The 17,447-nt window shown below is 32.5% G+C and overlaps 1 protein-coding gene across 3 annotated transcripts in view; it reads left to right on the forward strand.

Annotated features, from left to right (window-relative positions):
• Positions 1 to 17,447, forward strand: part of LOC150105050 (single-stranded DNA-binding protein, mitochondrial-like) — an 89,013-nt gene that overhangs the window by 20,894 nt on the left and 50,672 nt on the right. Inside the window, exons 1-3 of one of the 3 annotated variants that reach the window (XM_090396114.1) lie at positions 6,300 to 6,552; positions 11,190 to 11,301; positions 12,425 to 12,470. In XM_090396114.1, the coding sequence (XP_090252240.1) occupies positions 11,227 to 11,301; positions 12,425 to 12,470 (121 nt within the window). In that variant the 5' untranslated portion in view covers positions 6,300 to 6,552; positions 11,190 to 11,226. Of the gene's footprint in view, positions 1 to 6,299; positions 6,553 to 11,189; positions 11,302 to 12,424; positions 12,471 to 17,447 lie in introns of those variants that run through there. The other 2 variants (XM_090396115.1, XM_090396117.1) reach the window with 2 other exon arrangements.

Below are 17,447 nucleotides of genomic sequence, written 5' to 3' on the forward strand. Positions count from 1 at the left end.
ATTGCTTGTGTATATTCATTGATCTTATATTCTATCACTCTCTTTTTCTCATTTCTTTTCTCATTATCGTTGATAGCGTTGGGCAAGGTCTTAGTGGCATGTGGAGTTTAGCATGGTACCAGTCTTCAAAAATTTAGGACTAAATGGCCCCACTTACTCACTTGAGGAATAATAGGCGTTAGAGGATTTATTTTGTTTTATTATTTACTTCTAAGCCAGTGTGAAATTAGAATTAGCAAAAATATTGTACTAAACTAGCAGTATATAAGGTGTTTAAACCTACTTTTTGGATCTGAGAGTTGGGGCAGAAATAAAATAGTTTGATTTTTACCTGATAACTGTGGTCTCAAGACTAACAGACTAGAGACCACAGTTATCAGAGAAAAATTAAGGGAGTAAACACATGTTATGAATGGCAGAACCAGATTAAAATGAAGCTATTAGCAATTTGTCATTGGTGATATTCAGGCACGTATGAGAAAAACTAATCTGATGTGGTATGATCACTTAAACATAATAGGAATGGAAAAGTAAAAAAAAAACGGATATATATATATATATATATATATCCGTTCGATATATATAATTCGACTTATATATATATATATATATATATATATATATATATATATATATATATATATATATATATATATATATATATATATATATATATATATATATATATATATTCGACTTATATATATATATATATATATATATATATATATATATATATATATATATATATATATATATATATATATATATATATATATATATATAAGTCGAATGTAAGTCGAATGATGCAGATAGAAGTGCATCAGAAGACCAAAATATGAAATCTGACAGACAGACTAATTTGGAGGAAAATTGTACAGGATATAAATAACAAATGTAAGCTGAATAGTGTAGTTTTCTCGTTGCATCTTGTAAACCGCTTGAGGATACATATCAGGAAAAAAACATATTGATGATTGCTTGAAATATTACAGGAAAACCCCGCTTAACTCGATTAATTAATCCATCAATTCATGCGCGCTAAGCGAAATCGCGTTAAATGAACACGATAAACAATAGGAATAGTTATAATTCATCTATCAGTTAGCGTGAATTAGAAAAAATTACAGTATAAGCTATATTAGACGATAAAATCATCAAAGTTAATAAAAATCAATTGCTTAAATTTTTATTTAAATTCTAAACTTTTGATTCAGCTACTTTTTTTTTACTTAACTAAAGATGTTTGAATCGTGCTCGAATTTTTCATCTTGTCATGCAATTTGCAATAGCTGGCGATCGCTACATCAAGATTTAGGCGGACTTTTAAGCTTCGTTCCATATCATTATCAGCATCAAACAAAATTTCCTCAGCAGATATAATGTGATTGGAAACTAGCTGAAGTTCTATCGCAGTTAGTTTCTTAGTCGTAACATTCTCTTCTTGTTCTCACTCCTTATCTTCTTCTTCATATGCACGCTGTTCTAGTTGAAGGAGATCATTCTCACTTAACTATTCACATCTTCATTATCCAGTTCATTAAATCCAAGTTCTTTTCTAATTGTGCTGATTTCTTCAATAATGTTAGATCTTGGATTTTGCGCAATAAACTAACATAGGCTTGAGTTTAAATTCGCCTTCTGCATTGCCTCCTAATAAAAACGTAAGACGATCTTTGTATCCTGGTTGAGATGCTTCTGTTTCAGCTAAGAAAGTTGGTATAGTCTTGGTATAGTTAAACCATCCTAAACGCGTTGTAAAGCTTCCACATTCTTCTTTAAATTTGGTCTCTTTCAAATGATGTAAACATATTGAGAGCTTTTGCCTGAATATTCCAATAAAGAATACCCCATGTACTAAGAGGTATTCTTTTTTGGTTACAATTCTCAATCCAGAGTGATAGAAGACGTTCCATCTCGATCATTAAATGGCTTCTATTTCGGGTGATCTGCATGCTTAAAGAAGCAGTAGCAACTTTTCCTTGTTCTTTGTATTCTTTGTTCTTATTTAATATAGTCTAAACTGTAAATTCGCTGTATCCCTGGTCTCGTGCAGTCATTGTATTACTAGCGCCACTTTCATGTCTCTTAATGACGTCCAGCTTTTCCGCTCACTGCAGATTGGCGACAAAAAATTTCACATAACGTTAAAAATCGCGTTAACTGATTAATCACTCGCTTCAAGCGGGAAATAGTACTATTTCACTCAATCGCGCATATCGAATTCGCATTAAGTGAGGTTTTACTGTATTATTATTATTATTATACGGGAACCTCCATGGATTCAGTGGACTCATCGTGGGAGACCCCAACTATCCACACAATATCTATTATAGTTCTTCTTGATCTCATTGACAGATGAAGCACTTACAACTGAGTCTGGCAACGCATTTCATTTATTCATCCACCACTCTCCAAGCGAAAAATATAGTCCATACCCTTGTTAACCATTAACCACCCTCTTACTTAATTTCCAGGGATAACCTATTGTTTTTCAACCACTATCTCACTGTTGAAATGTTTCCACTGCATCAATCTTATAAAAAATCTTTTAGTAGCTTAAATGTTTCTATCATATCTCCTCTCCACCTAACAACCAATTTCTGTAATTCATTAATCCAATTCTCAATCTATTAATGCAGGGAGCATTCTTTACACCACTTAACAACTTGGTCACTGGCCTTTGAATCTTTTCTATCACTTCTTTATCTTCAAGGAATCCAAGCGACCAGACCTGAGCACAGTAATCCAGATGTGGATGTATGAACGCCTTATAAAGAGAAATAATAACTTCTTTATTTCTGCACGCTAGTGTGTTCTTCAATAAGTAAGTAATCGTATGAGCTATCTTGGACACTTTAGCAGTATGCCTTCTGAAGTTCAGTCGTTTCCGACCCTAGGTGACTCTGTAGGCATTACCCACAAAGTGTTCTTGGTGAGATTTTTTACGGAATAGTTCACCATTACTTTTCCCAACCCCCACACTTTTATCTAGACTCGGGACCGGCATATGGCTGGGACATATTCATGACTGTAATCTATGTGGGTGTGTGTTCAAGGGGTCGGTTAGCCTGTTCTTGGAGATGAAAAATCCAAGTTTCTGGCTGAAAAAAAACCCCTTACCTCCGTATGAGACGACTAATTCACCTTTCATCGAAAGAGATTAGATAAAGATTCCTCACACATCAATGTGGTACACAGCTTGTAATCTTTTAATCCTAAAATGCATAACATTATACTTTTCCATAATGAACCAATGTCCATTTTCTTTTGCCCATATTGCTAGCTTATCTCGCTACATCAGCTTGATTAATTATTGCGTTACCCAACTTTGCATCATCAGCAAACAACTGAATATCTCCCTTCAAATCATTTCCTTTATCATTTATGTACGAATTAAACAACAATGAAGCCTCATGGCACACGACTGATCACCTAATTCTTCCTGGACTCTTCTCCTCTATACAGTACCTTTTGGTATCTGTCCATGAGCTATTCTCTTATCCACATCACCAGTTTAATATCCATCCTGATTTGTTCTAATTTGCATAAGAGTATTCCATGGGGTATCCTATCAAATTCCTTAACAAAATCCAGTAGTATCATTCTGTAGTCATTCCCTTTGTTCAACTTAGCAGTCACTTTATTATAAAAAGTTAATAAATTACTAAGTCAAGACCGACCTTTAACAAAACTATGTTGGCCCCAGTAGAGTAACATATTCTTATCCACCCATTCCTGAATTCCGTCTTGAATCCACTTTCCCAATACTTTTACGGCTATTCCCGAGATGGTGATTGGTCTATGATTTTCTAGTGCAATCTTAGAACCTCCTTTATGCAATGGAACTATTTATCTTCTTTCAACTCCCTAGGGATCTTACCAGAGCTCAAACATCAGTTAAATAGTCAAGTAAGAGGCATTGACAGTTCATTTACGTATTCACATAATAACCGAACTGATATCCCATCCAAACCTACCATAGTATTTGTATTTAAATTCTGCAAAATCCTAAGTACCTCTGATTCATTAACTTTGTCACCAATTATCTCATATCAGCTATTGCTACAGAAGACAGATATATTCACTCGGGTGATAGACTCTTGAAAAGTGACTTTTCAAGAGTAGTGAGGTCACTGATGGTATCAGTGACCTCGATACCATCAGTGCCCACTAAGGTTATTCTTCCATAGTCATTTTCCATTTTTCCTTGCCACGTAGCTAAATAATTCTTTGGAATTTCCTTTGATCTGCTTGGCTAAGATTTTCCATAATCTGATTTAAAATTCCTTACTATGCTGGTGATTTTTCTAGTCCGAGCTTTGTACTGCTCATGACTATACTTATCACCTTTCTCCTTATAAATCTTTCATAATATTTTCCGATTTTGCAGATCAAACCTAATGCTATTCAGGGGCGTCTTAAGAAGTTTGAGTCCCCTGGCCTCAAAAAAAAAAAAAAAAAAAAAAAAAAAAAAAAAAAAAATTGGCGCCTTAATCACATTGGATTGAGCAATTAAATAACTTGAATTGCAAAAAATAAATAAAAATAAATAAAAAATATTTAAAAATATATCGACGTTGCACATTTTTATTTACTTCAACAATATTTATAATATAATAAAGGTAGTTTGTTTGTATTTTTAAAAATATACACAATAGAAAAAAGTTTAAAAAATTCTAATTTAATTTAAAAAAAAAAACAAAAAACATTTCAGCATACTCCGTTCTTAAGCGCACCTGGGCTATAGCCCATTTAGCCCAATGGATAAGGAGGCCCTGATGCTATTATTCATCCTTCTAACGCCTACTTTATTTGTCTTCCTGACCATGAGATTACATTCTGATTCTACTTCCTTCAGATACCCATGGATTATATCCCAAATACCCGTGGATTATATCCTATGCATTGCTAACATCTTTCCATTGCAATCTCTTATGCCATGGGACGGCTGTAAGCTGCCTCCAAAGCTTGTTATAATTACCTACCCTGTAATTCCGTTTATACCCCTTCTTAAGAGAGAATTCCACAAATTTTGCAACCTCCCAAGTCACTATAGCGTGATCACTCTCATCCATCGGACGTAACGTGGACACCATACTCATGCATACTTTTTCTGAACCTATGACCTGATTCAGCATTCACGCCACGTGCATTTTCAGTTATATGCGGTTTCAAGTAATTACCTCTTAGAAGGTGTATAAATTCAATTTCCTTTTTGCCACGTGATCTTTCCTTTTTCCAGTCGATATCACCGGAGTTAAAATCATCTGTAATAATTACTCAAGCATTCATTGCACTAATTTGCTGATACATGTCTTCTACATCATCCCTTGTATTCCCCTGCCCAAGACAGCGACTAACTGTATATTTGGCCACTTCACCCAGATCTCCTTAAATGAACAACCATTCACTTCACACGTCTAAACGTGTGAAGTGAATGGTTCTATCTTCTTGATATTCTACTTTTTTTGCTGCAACTCTATAGCTATCATGAGCTATAGACCCTCCACCCCTGTTCCATCTTCTCTATCTTCCCTGAAAATATTGTACCCATCACATTGAATTCCAGTAATTACATATTCTGATGTCATCCAAGTTTCACTATACCTATAACTTTTGGCGAGATTGCACTGACTAATGCCGAAAATGCCCCTCTTATTTCGAATGCTTCTTGTATTAATATTCAAAAACTGTAGATACCCTTTAGTTTTTATACCACCTTTACAATTGATGTACATTTTACTAGTTTCAGTATTCACAATAACCTCATACCGATTTTTATCCGCTCTATTCTCCAAATTATTCCGCGATAAAGGATCACCAAACACACATTCCCTACATAAGCTTCTCGGTCCTACTCTGAACCTTATCAATTCTAGTTTCCCTGTCCAACGACTTACTGAAACAGCAACATCTTCAAACACTTATGACCTTCCGTATTCAGATATGCTGTGAAGATTTTTGAAAACAATTATAAATCTTTGTTTGTTTTTTAATAATTTTCGGTCTTGTTTCATCATTTTCGATGTGGTTTTATGGTCAAAGCTAGTTGGCAACAGACAAAACTTAGTACTGATTGAAAATGCGTTTATTAAAAATACATTACTGAAAATTCTGTATTTATTAAAAAATTATCTAACGGTTTTTTCATTGTTATTACTTATTAGCGTAATGCCTTAGATTTATGTCTAGATTCTTCGTCGTGTTCTTCTATTTATTCTAGAATATCAAGTAAAATGCCATCTGGTGTTATATGTTGGCAATTCATTCTTAGTAAGTTTATAATCGAATTTGTTTATTGCTATTTGCATAAGTATATCATTGGATTTTTTTTTTTTTTTTTTTAATCGCAGGGTTTTCCTTTTCTTGTTTAGAGTAATACCGAAATGTATAAACTATAATAAACAACAGTGTTTCTACAGAAGACAGTACTGAAAGTGTTTAATGTAGCTGGTGTTTATACCTGAACGTCGCTGCAATGTTCACGTATGGTGTAACGATGCCGATTTTCGCTAATTGTATTCGAAGTGGAAAGAGTTTGTTGAGATGGTATGTATTATTTGTCCGTTTATTATTTGGGAAAGTTATGAAATAACTTAGGAAATTTGTATCAAGATTAGAGCATGACAAATGGACCGCAACTAAAGAGTCGTAAAAAAAAATGACTCAAGAAACTAAGGATAATTACAATTACAAGGCCCCTCAACAAAACAATGGACCAATCACTATCCCAGCTTCCAAACAATAATAATCAAATTGAAATAAAACAAGTAATAAGTCAAGAAACAAACGAAGAACCAATACAGTAAATGGTCTAAAGAAAATACTGAAAAAACTAAAAAATAGAAAAGTTATAGGACAAAATGGAATAAATTCAGAACTATACAAATACAGCTCTGAACCATGTCAATTATGATTAATTAAATTCCTGAACAGAATATGGGAAGAAGGAAACATCTTCCATTCTTGTGGGATGGCAATAGGTCTTAAACATATTCAAAAAAGGAAACAGAAAGGACTGCAGAAACTACAGAGGAATATCCTTATTAAATACATGCTACAAAATATATCTAGATATAATTAAAAGTAAATTAACACCATGGGCCAAGGAAATTATTGCAGAAGAACAATGCAGCTTTAGAAAAGGAAGATCTGCACAAATCCCACATTTACACTCACAAATTATAGAAAAAAGAATAGAATTTAACCTGCCAACATATATGGCCATCATAGATTATGAGAAAGCATACAATCAAATCAACAGAACAAAATTAATCAATATACTGTATGAAATGAAAGCTCCAGCTCAAACCACAAAAGCAATAGCAAATATAATGGAAAAAAGCTATATTAAAATTAAAATGAATGATGAAACAACCAAAAAAATTAAAACCAATAGACTTCTCATTCAAGGAAGTGGATTATCACCAATATTCTTCAATATATATATATATATATATATATATATATATATATATGAAAAAAATTTCAAGAGAATGGAGGAAAAACAAAATTAGGAATTAAAATAGGAAATAAAGAATTAACCAACCTTTTTTTTGCTGACGATCAAGTTATTTTTGCTGAAAATGAAGACCAATTACAGAAAAATCTACATGCATTGAACAAAACAATAGAACAGTATGATATGAAAATCTCAATAAATAAAACGAAATCAATAGCATTTCAAGGTAAAGAAATTAAAAGATGCAAACTAGTCATCCACAACAAGTAATAGAACAAGTGAACAAATTTAAATATCTAGGAAATTACATAAGCCCAATGAAGAAATCGACATTGCATATGAAAAGTAAAGATTCGCAGTCATTGGAACTTTGAATAGACACTTCAATAAACAGATGTCTAGAACAACCCAAATAAAACTATATAAAATAATAGCAAACCAATTTTCTGAAATATTGCAGTGAAACATGAACTTGGGAAGAATGAGATAAAAGACAAGTGGAAGCTGCAGAAATGAAATTCCTAAGACTGCTTGCAGCCATAAAAGAATAAAGATAAGAAATGAAGAAATAAGAAAAAGTTATCAATAATTAACATAACAGGAGACATTACGAACTATAGAAAGAACTGGAAAAACCACGTAGAAAAATTGAATGAGGACAGATGACCAAATATTGCTTGGAAATATAAACCAAAGGGATTCCGATCAAGAGGATGACCCAGGAAGAGATGGGCAGAAAACTTTTTAAACCCTTGAAAACATTACAGGCAAACAATTGCCTAATATGGGAAGCCAAGAAGATGAAGCAACTCTCCCAAACAGGTATTTAGTATACAAGTAACTTGTTTGGGGAAACAGAGTGGGTAGGAAACATGTTTAGGGAAAAGGAGATTGATATTTATATACATTTCAACATTTGTGTATGTTGCTGTATGATTAATTTCTTTATTATAAATGTTATCAGTAGGTGTTTTTATTGGGTATCAAAGTACATTGTTTTAGTCAGAGATTATTGCCTGCTAGTATTCAATCTTTAATGTCAAATCAAGAGTTGAAAGCCGAGACTTGAAAATTCATGAAAAATTAAATTCTACTCAAGAGGCAAATTAAACTGATCGCACAATAGACCACTGCTTATCTGTTTTTAATTCTGTATTTTTTTAAAGAAAATTAGACATTCATACATTGAGTGTTGTCCCATAGGAAAATTTTTATGTTCATGGATTATATTATTATTATTATTACATCAACTCTCCTGGAATCAAAGACTCATCGAGAGAAAGAGGTTTAGTTTATGCCATTAACAATTAAAAATATATAAGAAATATACATTATATTGCATTACAGTGTGAAATAAGTATATTACAAAGGTCCACAGACTTACAGAAAATCTCTCCTGCCTATAACATATATATATCATAATGAAGCTTAAACTCATTTACAACATGCTCTAGCAATGCATTCCACTCACCCATCACTCTATGTAAAAAAAATACTTCTCCCCCTCTTATTCACCACTTCATTGTGCAATTTCCAGGGATTGTCCCTTCCTTATTTTTCCACTCTGAAAAATCTCTCAAGAGCTTAAACATCCCAATCATATTACCCTTCACCTTCTATCAGCCAATTTCTGCAGATTACATGACTTCAGTTTATCTTTTAGTCTATATTTGAAAACATCTGGGAGTTCTAATAATTTTAGACTCCCCCCCCCTCTATTATTGAGCATTATAACACATCTTCTCCCACCTTCCAGAAACATTGCCCTGATCTAAATTTGATATCTAGCTTGATTGAAATAAATATTTGTTAATGTTAATATAATAAATATTACTATATTTATGTAATATTATTACATGTAACATTTATAAATTTTGTAATAATGCATTTATAAATATAATATATTACATTGCTAGTGTTTAGGTTTTACTAATCATTACATCACTTGACATTAACTAGTCACCAATCTTCTCCACATAAATTTTTCTGTCAGCAGTACAGAAATCAAAATTGCCTTTAAATGCCATTATATCAGTTTTTAAATTCAATTATATCAATCAAAATTGTATAGCTATTATGAACATACCTTTCTCTTCAACTTGATGTGAATAATGCACAGCATCTTGCAGTCTATATAATGGCACTTAAAGGCAATTTTAATTTCTGGTATTGCTGACAGAAAAATGCATGTGGAGAAGATGGGGTTACTGATTAGCAAAACCTAAATACTAGCAGTTTTATTAATGGACTTCACTTCAAAAATAGAATACATGATTCAAGAATGTTGCTAAATAGTTGGAGACATTTAGGAGTAATATAATAGAAATTAAAAGAACTGGTGGATTACAGCAGTTTTTTTAACAGGGAGAAGATGTTGAAGTGGGTTTTCTGAGGGAGGGTAAAATAGTGCTTCCAGAAGAGAAAAGTGCTGCCCTAAGCAGTTTCAGAATTAGATACCATATTTGTGAACGAAAGCTTCTAAAAATTACAGATATTTTATTTCTACAGTTATCTGCTATTTACTTCTGAAGCTAATTGCATGAAGTAAAACATTGTTTTTATTTTATTTATTTCGTTTTTAATAATAATTCATAGAAAGGGAGTTTGGAGACATTTATTTACTTATTTTTTTGTGTATGCACACATTTTTTAAACTGTCTTCTGCAATGCTTAATTGTTTTTACACAAAATTTGATATACAGTGTGTTTTCTGAAAGTATTGATAATTATACATGCAAGTAGGGGTAAAAGTATTTAATTTCAGTTTATCCATCCAGTAAATAGCCAATAAACTGGCTTTCTATTTCACTACTGCTCCCCATGACCATCCCATCGGCATTGGAAAAATGATGGTACATTGTGCCCTTTGATTGGAAAAAGCCTAAATTCAATTCTTGTCATGATGAGAGGATTCTTTATAACTCATTTTTCTCAATTGAAGATGAGTTAGCTGATCTCATATGGAGGTAGCAGAGTTTTTTCCTCCTGAAAACTCAGGTTTTTCATCCCACGTATAGACAAACCGGCCATGAAAACACACATAATTTACAGACAAAAAATTGTGGTGGGTAGTGGATGGCATTGTGTGTACAAGTTGATAACGATGATGGTCTTGGTGTTTTGTGCAGTTGGTAGATTAAATGGTGGAGATGGAGAGTCGAAGTGTAGAGCTCCCTCTCTCGATAAGTCCTCAGACATGTCATGTAATAATAATGTTAGCTTGCTTATCATTGAATATTAGTTAGGTACAGAAAATTTTTCCATACCATGCCATAAATTGCACATTATCTGGTCAGTCAATAGCAATTCAAAATTAGACTTGTACTGTATATCAGTAATTTCTAATTGGTCACACTGATGGATGAGCTGTATATTTATGCCATTACTTACATAATGAAATGAAGAATTATAAATGCAAAAGAAAAACTTTCAGTTGAATTTAAATTCCTTGGTATCAGTAGTTGAAATGAGTAGGAAAAATCAGTGTATGATTTCTTAGCTTTAATAGTATCAGTAAATTATTTGATAATAAGGAGGATTATGCCACTCTTCCTTTCTCAGGAGATATGACAGCCTTCCGTATCCTGCCCATTTCAGTCTCACTGATTTTATTTAAATCAAATAACTGTAGCTTTGAGACTCATAAGACAGATTCATGGAAATAGATGTGTATATAACTTTTACAGATTAAAAAAAAAATGTTTTTTTCAATGTTTCCTTTCAGATTTGATGTAAAATTTGTCAGTCTTAATGCAAGAGTTATGTTTCATGTTTCATTCATTTCATCAGTTTGGAGAAGTGCATCAAAAGTAAATAGAATTTCAGCATGTAAAGAGGTAATACATGTTTTTGTTACCTGGACTATATTCTTATTAAATTAACATTTCAGTTATTAAATTAAGATTTTGATTTTGGTTTTTCATTCTGTAAACTCAAGAAAATTGATTTTAGAACACACTATTTCAGACAATAAATATAGTGTTAGGATTAGGGACCATGAGATGGCTGTGCTTGTTAGCTGCCTCTCTTCACTGGATGCCGTGTACATTCTTGGGCCATCTTATTGGTTACTGGTGGAGATTGAACTGCATCTTCAGTTTCTAAAAGTTATATAGGGCTAAAACAGCCTGACTTACTCCCTATAGGGGAATAAAAAGATGTTAGTGGATTTTGTTTTTCATAATGCAGTATCATAATTGCTATTTTTTTTCTTTTTTTTTTGTTAGCCATCAAACCAACAATTAATTTCATTATTTGTTTTATAAGTTTTCAGCTGCATTGTTTAATTATCTCTTAAGTCAAATTTGATGAAAGCTTACTTTTTTGTCTTCTGTTCTCATTAACTGTGAACTTGTGAACATCTATGAACCTGTTATTAATTCCATCTCTGTTCATTTAGTTTTCTTCAGCTCTTATATGATCAATTATCACTATAGAAAGAATTGTTATCTTGAAATCACTTGCTATAACAAACCCCAGAAAAGTTGCAACCAAAGAACCATAACATCAGTGCTACAAAAAAAAAAAAAAAAAAAAAGGAAATTATAGCAAGTTTCCACAATAACAATTATTTCTTTTCACCCTGTAGGTTTGCTGTAATAAGATTTTACTGTAGTTCTAAGAAAAATGAACTGGAGGCCACTGAAGAATATTTTTTAAATAACTGTCTGTATTGACGAATCCTGGATCTATTTATTGAATCATTTGAATGCTTCTTTATTAAATATTTTCTTGAATCACTTATTATTCTTTTGAATTGTGGATTATGTTTTAATTTTTTTTCCCCTAACCACCAAAATTAACATTTTTCCTAATTGGTATATAATTAATCTTTTTTTTCAGGCAACCAGTGGACTGAAAACTTAATATCACATTGCTGATATAATGGATAAAAAAAAAAAAAAATACTAGTTGAAATACATTACAGCAGATAATTGAATTTCATTTTATTTGTTGCAGTGGAGTAGGAGATGTTCTCAGGAGGTTTCATCAGGATATGAGAAAAGTAAGTATTATTGAATAAAGAATTTTTACAACTTTTTTCACTGAGTACCATAATTAACAATGAGTTGTATTTATATTTGCAGGATACTTCCATAATTTTCTTAAAAGTTTTAGATAGATGATGTTTATCCAATGACATTTGTTTCCTTCTTCAGTTCCTTCTTATACAGAAACAGATATTAGAGAGAGACTGCTCCTGGTAGTGCCACCCCATGGGTGAGAAGCACCTTTGTTCAAAGTTATATTTCAGTGCTCCCATAAAATAGAATTGGCAAATTAAAACAAAATTTAGCTCGCCATTACACCCATTGCAGTGGCATTATCTGCATTATTGGAAATAGTCAAAACAAAAGTTGTTTCTGAGAATGCAGAGTGTGCTGATCACATATCAATGCAGTGAACATGTTCAAACCTGCTTTGCTGCACCACTCATGAAGCAGTACATTAAAGCAAAGCAGCTAATCGGGTTGTAGAATTTACTGTTCATTTTTTATTGCTTTACTGTTTATTTTAAGTCATGCAATCTATGAATGAAGTAAAGTTTTATTTCATTAATAAAAGCATTATATAAAAATTTACTATTATTTATCATTTTGAAATGACACCCCTCCTGATCAGGTGCCTTTGTACAGGGCACAACCTGTATGCCCGCACAGTGTGGGTGTACAGGTTATGCCCTGTAACCAGGAGCCCTGGCTCCTGGTTTCCACCACTGTACTACAACATTGTCTAAACCTGAACAAATTTGATCCCTATAGAGGACACCAGTTAGGACTGTAGAAGCCAGACTTTTGAAATCATTCTGTTTGCTTTCTTGCTGGTGTGCCTACATACACATATTTAGTATTTTTTTGTGCCCATGAAGCCTTGGTGACCAAGTTTAAATATTGACTTGTTTAAGAGATACTTGTGCAATGAGGGATTTCTTTAAATTAGCATGAAGAAATACAAGGGTTAAGTAATACTACAGGTAACCCTCGTATAACGCGGATGTTAGGTTCCACAGAAATGCGGTGTTATATAAATCGCTATGCGAGACTCAGATCACATAGAAAAAGTAGAGTTGTGTTCTGACATTTTTTTTTTAAATTATATAAACAACAATGACATATCCAGCAAAAAATTTTTTATTTAATTCAGGTAATTCATGTAAGTTAAGAAAACATATAAACTATGAAACAAATACATAGTATAAAATTATAAAACAAAATTATAAATTGTATGTAAACTTCATCGCACATAATGCATAAATGTTTTAGGCAAAATAAAATAAAGTGCATATTTTAATCGTCATTACTGTCTTCAAAGCGAACATTTCGTAGATGTTCTTTATTTATGAGTGGCCGGATGTCGTCATCACTTGAAATTTCTTGGACATCATTTGTATAATTCTCATTGCATGCTTCAGCTTGTTTAGTTATCAAGAATCGGTAATAAGACCTTGCTTACCGCTATGCTGCATTTTTTTTTTATTAAGTTCATAATATGGAGCTAAACAAATATCCAATTGTCTCGTGAATTTTCCAGAGCGCTCCATTGAGAGATCATCATCTGTAAAATAAATTCCTAACTTTCTTGCCAAGTCCAATCTTTCCCCGCCATTTGGTTCGACATCATATATTAATTGTACCAGTTCCTCCTAATTTAAATCTATTTTCCCATCAATTAATTCACTAATTTCATTTTCAACCATATTGCAAAAGCCCCTTAAGTGGCCATTACTATAAAAATAAAATGTTTACAGAAAAAAGCATTACGTATTGTATGTAACTCACCAGAAGATAAAGTGCTCAGCTTGAATTAACACATTTATGATTTTTAATGCACTCTCCTGGCAGAAAAATGACAATTTTCAACAATAAACACTTTATACGGTAAACAATTGACATACATGCGTGCTAAAGGTATTTTCCCCTAATATAAATTCACTACTTATAACTACGTGCGTGATACAGGCAGACACAAATTTAACGAAGATAAAATTTGATTTTTAACTCGCGTGGTGAAAAATATATGAAAAGATAAAGGGTTACTACAATTTGTAGATCGTGTTATATCGAAACTGCATTGTATAAGTACCGTGTTATATGCAGTACTATTTATTTAAGGCTAAATAAATATGGCCTTAAATAAATAGTATTACTTATCCCTTGTTTTTTTGTGTTAATTGTATTAACACAAATGAAATTGCATGCTCAACAATGAAAACACGTGAGCTACCTGCAAGTAACAGAGGGCCATGGTGTAAAATACATAAAGGTCCTAACATAATTTTAAAACAAGAGATATTGTTTAAACAAAAAAAAGAGAAAACACTATTGAATATTCATGACATGGAAGAATTATTATATACAACAGGGATAACTTCAGGTCTATAATTTCTGTTCAAATGTGATTGGTGATGCAAGGTGTTATAACTTTCTTTGTATAAATGTTCTAAGAGAGAATTGCTTTTGTGAAGGAATTCAGTGTTATTTCAGATGACTAGATCTATGTTCAATGGAGATGGCATGTTCTGCAAGTCTAGACTATGTGCAGAATTTAACATATTGAGCTGTTTACCATGATGAACAGTGTAAGATCTACAGTTTTGTTGGAGTATAACCAACAATAGCTATGGAATTTGATAAACACCAAGTAGGCTAAAGTCAGCTGTTCTTTCAGAAATTCTTGGGTAATGGCTTCACCGAGTGTTACATCAACAGGTTCATTAACAAGTATAGGGCTTCATCAGTTAAACAAGACGTAGTTTATCACGTTACCATTCCTTATGTTAAAGGTGTTAAAGGCAACTTGGGATTTAGCCAACCAAATTTTATTCTTATTGGTTAAACCAAAATAAAAAATGATGGTACAACATGACAAAATTTCATGCCGGCTGGGGCGTCGCCTGGTTAAACAAGGCCCCCGTTGTTTTCGCCAGGGAACCAGGGCGAACAACGAAAAGTCAGCTACTGGAACAAATCTGAAAACAAACCCCAACTCAACATCAGAGTTAAAGATCGGTACTATATCAACATAAGAAGCCTGAATGGCAAAGAAATGGAGCTAGCTGAGCAATTAGATAAGTACCAGATCGACATAATAGGGGTGACTGAAACAAAAAAGACAAAAAATGGTGAGATCTTTTTGAGCAATAAATACAAAATATTATATTCAGGCAATGACAATCAAGGAAAAGAAGGAGTAGCCATAATATTCAACACAAAATACGAGGCTAATCTTCTTGAATGGCAGTCAGTCTCAAGTAGAGTAATGTGGGCAAATATGAGAATGGGGAACTGGACAATGAGACTTATTTGTGCCTATGGTCGCACAGAAGGTTCTACTAAGGTAGAAGTGGAGGAATTTTTTGTGGCTTCAAAAAAAGCAACTGACACAATGAAAAAAGAAAAGTTGGTCCTGGTTGGGGATCTAAATAGTAGCGTAGGAAATGATTGTCAGACATACAAAAATATTTTGGGAAAAGTTGGAGAAAAGAGCAAAGCTAAGAATAATGGCAAATACCTGTTGGATTTCTGCTCAGGACATGGACTGGTTATTACTAATTTCATATTCCAACATAAAAATGTGCACAAATTCACATGGAGAGAAGAGGCAAGGAATAAGAAAAGTTTCATTGACTGTGTTATTGTTGATAGTGATGTTTTCTCCCTGGTGCAGGACACCAGAGTGTACAGAGGATTTGAAATTGGAAGAGATCACTATTTAGTCTTGAGCAGGATAAAATTGAATTTCATATTGAAAAGAAGAACATGTAAGAAAGTTTTAAAGCGAATAAAAGTTGAGCAGCTCTCAGATGTGAACTGTAGACTAAAATACACAAAGATTATTGAAGAATAAATGAAAGAGTTTGAGAACAGGAATCAAACCTTGGAGATTCAGTGGCAAACTCTGTAGAAAACATTGATTGATTCTGCCAGAGAGGCATGTGGAGATGTTGTCTGCAAGGATAAAAAAATCAGAACTCCCTGGTGGACATAGGAAGTTAAAGAGGCAGTGAAGGAAATGAAGAAAGCATATCAAAAGTTCCTGTCAAATAAGTCAGCTTTTGCTCTTAAAGAATACAGAGACAAATGCAAGAATGCTAAACACTGTGTAAAACTAACTAAACAAAAGTCATGGGAGGACTTTGGCAAGAATATAGTGTTGTGTCCCATTTTATGATTTTTGTTCTAACTAATGATTTCCTCTCATCTATGTTATACTATTATCTATTCTCGAGATATCACCAAAAAATTTACTAATACTTCAGTTATTTCTCCCCTTAGTACCCCTAATATTTGTATTATACTGTGCCTTTTGGGATATTTAGTTTGAGATATTATATACAAAAACAAAGAGAAAGAACTAAAATATGTCTGAAAGTGAAACAATGTTGCAGTCGTGACACTTTATCTCGTTTATTAACACACTAATTTCCCGTGTGATTAGGTTCGTATTTTTCAAGTGGTGCATTGGACAGCAATTTCAGACAACTTTTTTATCATTGAACAAATGTTTATTAAAATCTTTAACATGGTACAATTCAGTTTTTGTGGTTACTCAATTCAATGCTATACTAAATATTTACAAACTAACATTAGCTAATCACAAGTAATTAGGCTATGATCCTATAATTGGTATCATGATCATGTTCTATAACATTCTACACATAATTTCATGACATGGACATATAAGATTAATTCACACTGTTTAACTATCCAAACTTAAGTAGATTAACTAAACCTTTTACTACACTAACACATAACTATGACATCCAAAATTTTCTATACATTACAATGGACATGCAAAATTCTTAGGACATGTAATTACTTATATAATATTCATGTTAGCAAGCTTACTTTCATTATATTCTGTCAGATACTAAAGTCCTTGTATAATTTTTTTCCTTGGTCACTTCAACAGTTCAGTATTGGAATAATGATAACTATTACAGACGAATTATAGTTAACACGAGATATATTTTACAGTACCT

This window comes from Typopeltis vanoorti, chromosome 7, assembly GCF_054136105.1.
Source record: "Typopeltis vanoorti isolate ZY-2024b chromosome 7, IOZ_Tvanoo_1.0, whole genome shotgun sequence".
NCBI lineage: Eukaryota > Metazoa > Arthropoda > Arachnida > Uropygi > Thelyphonidae > Typopeltis > Typopeltis vanoorti.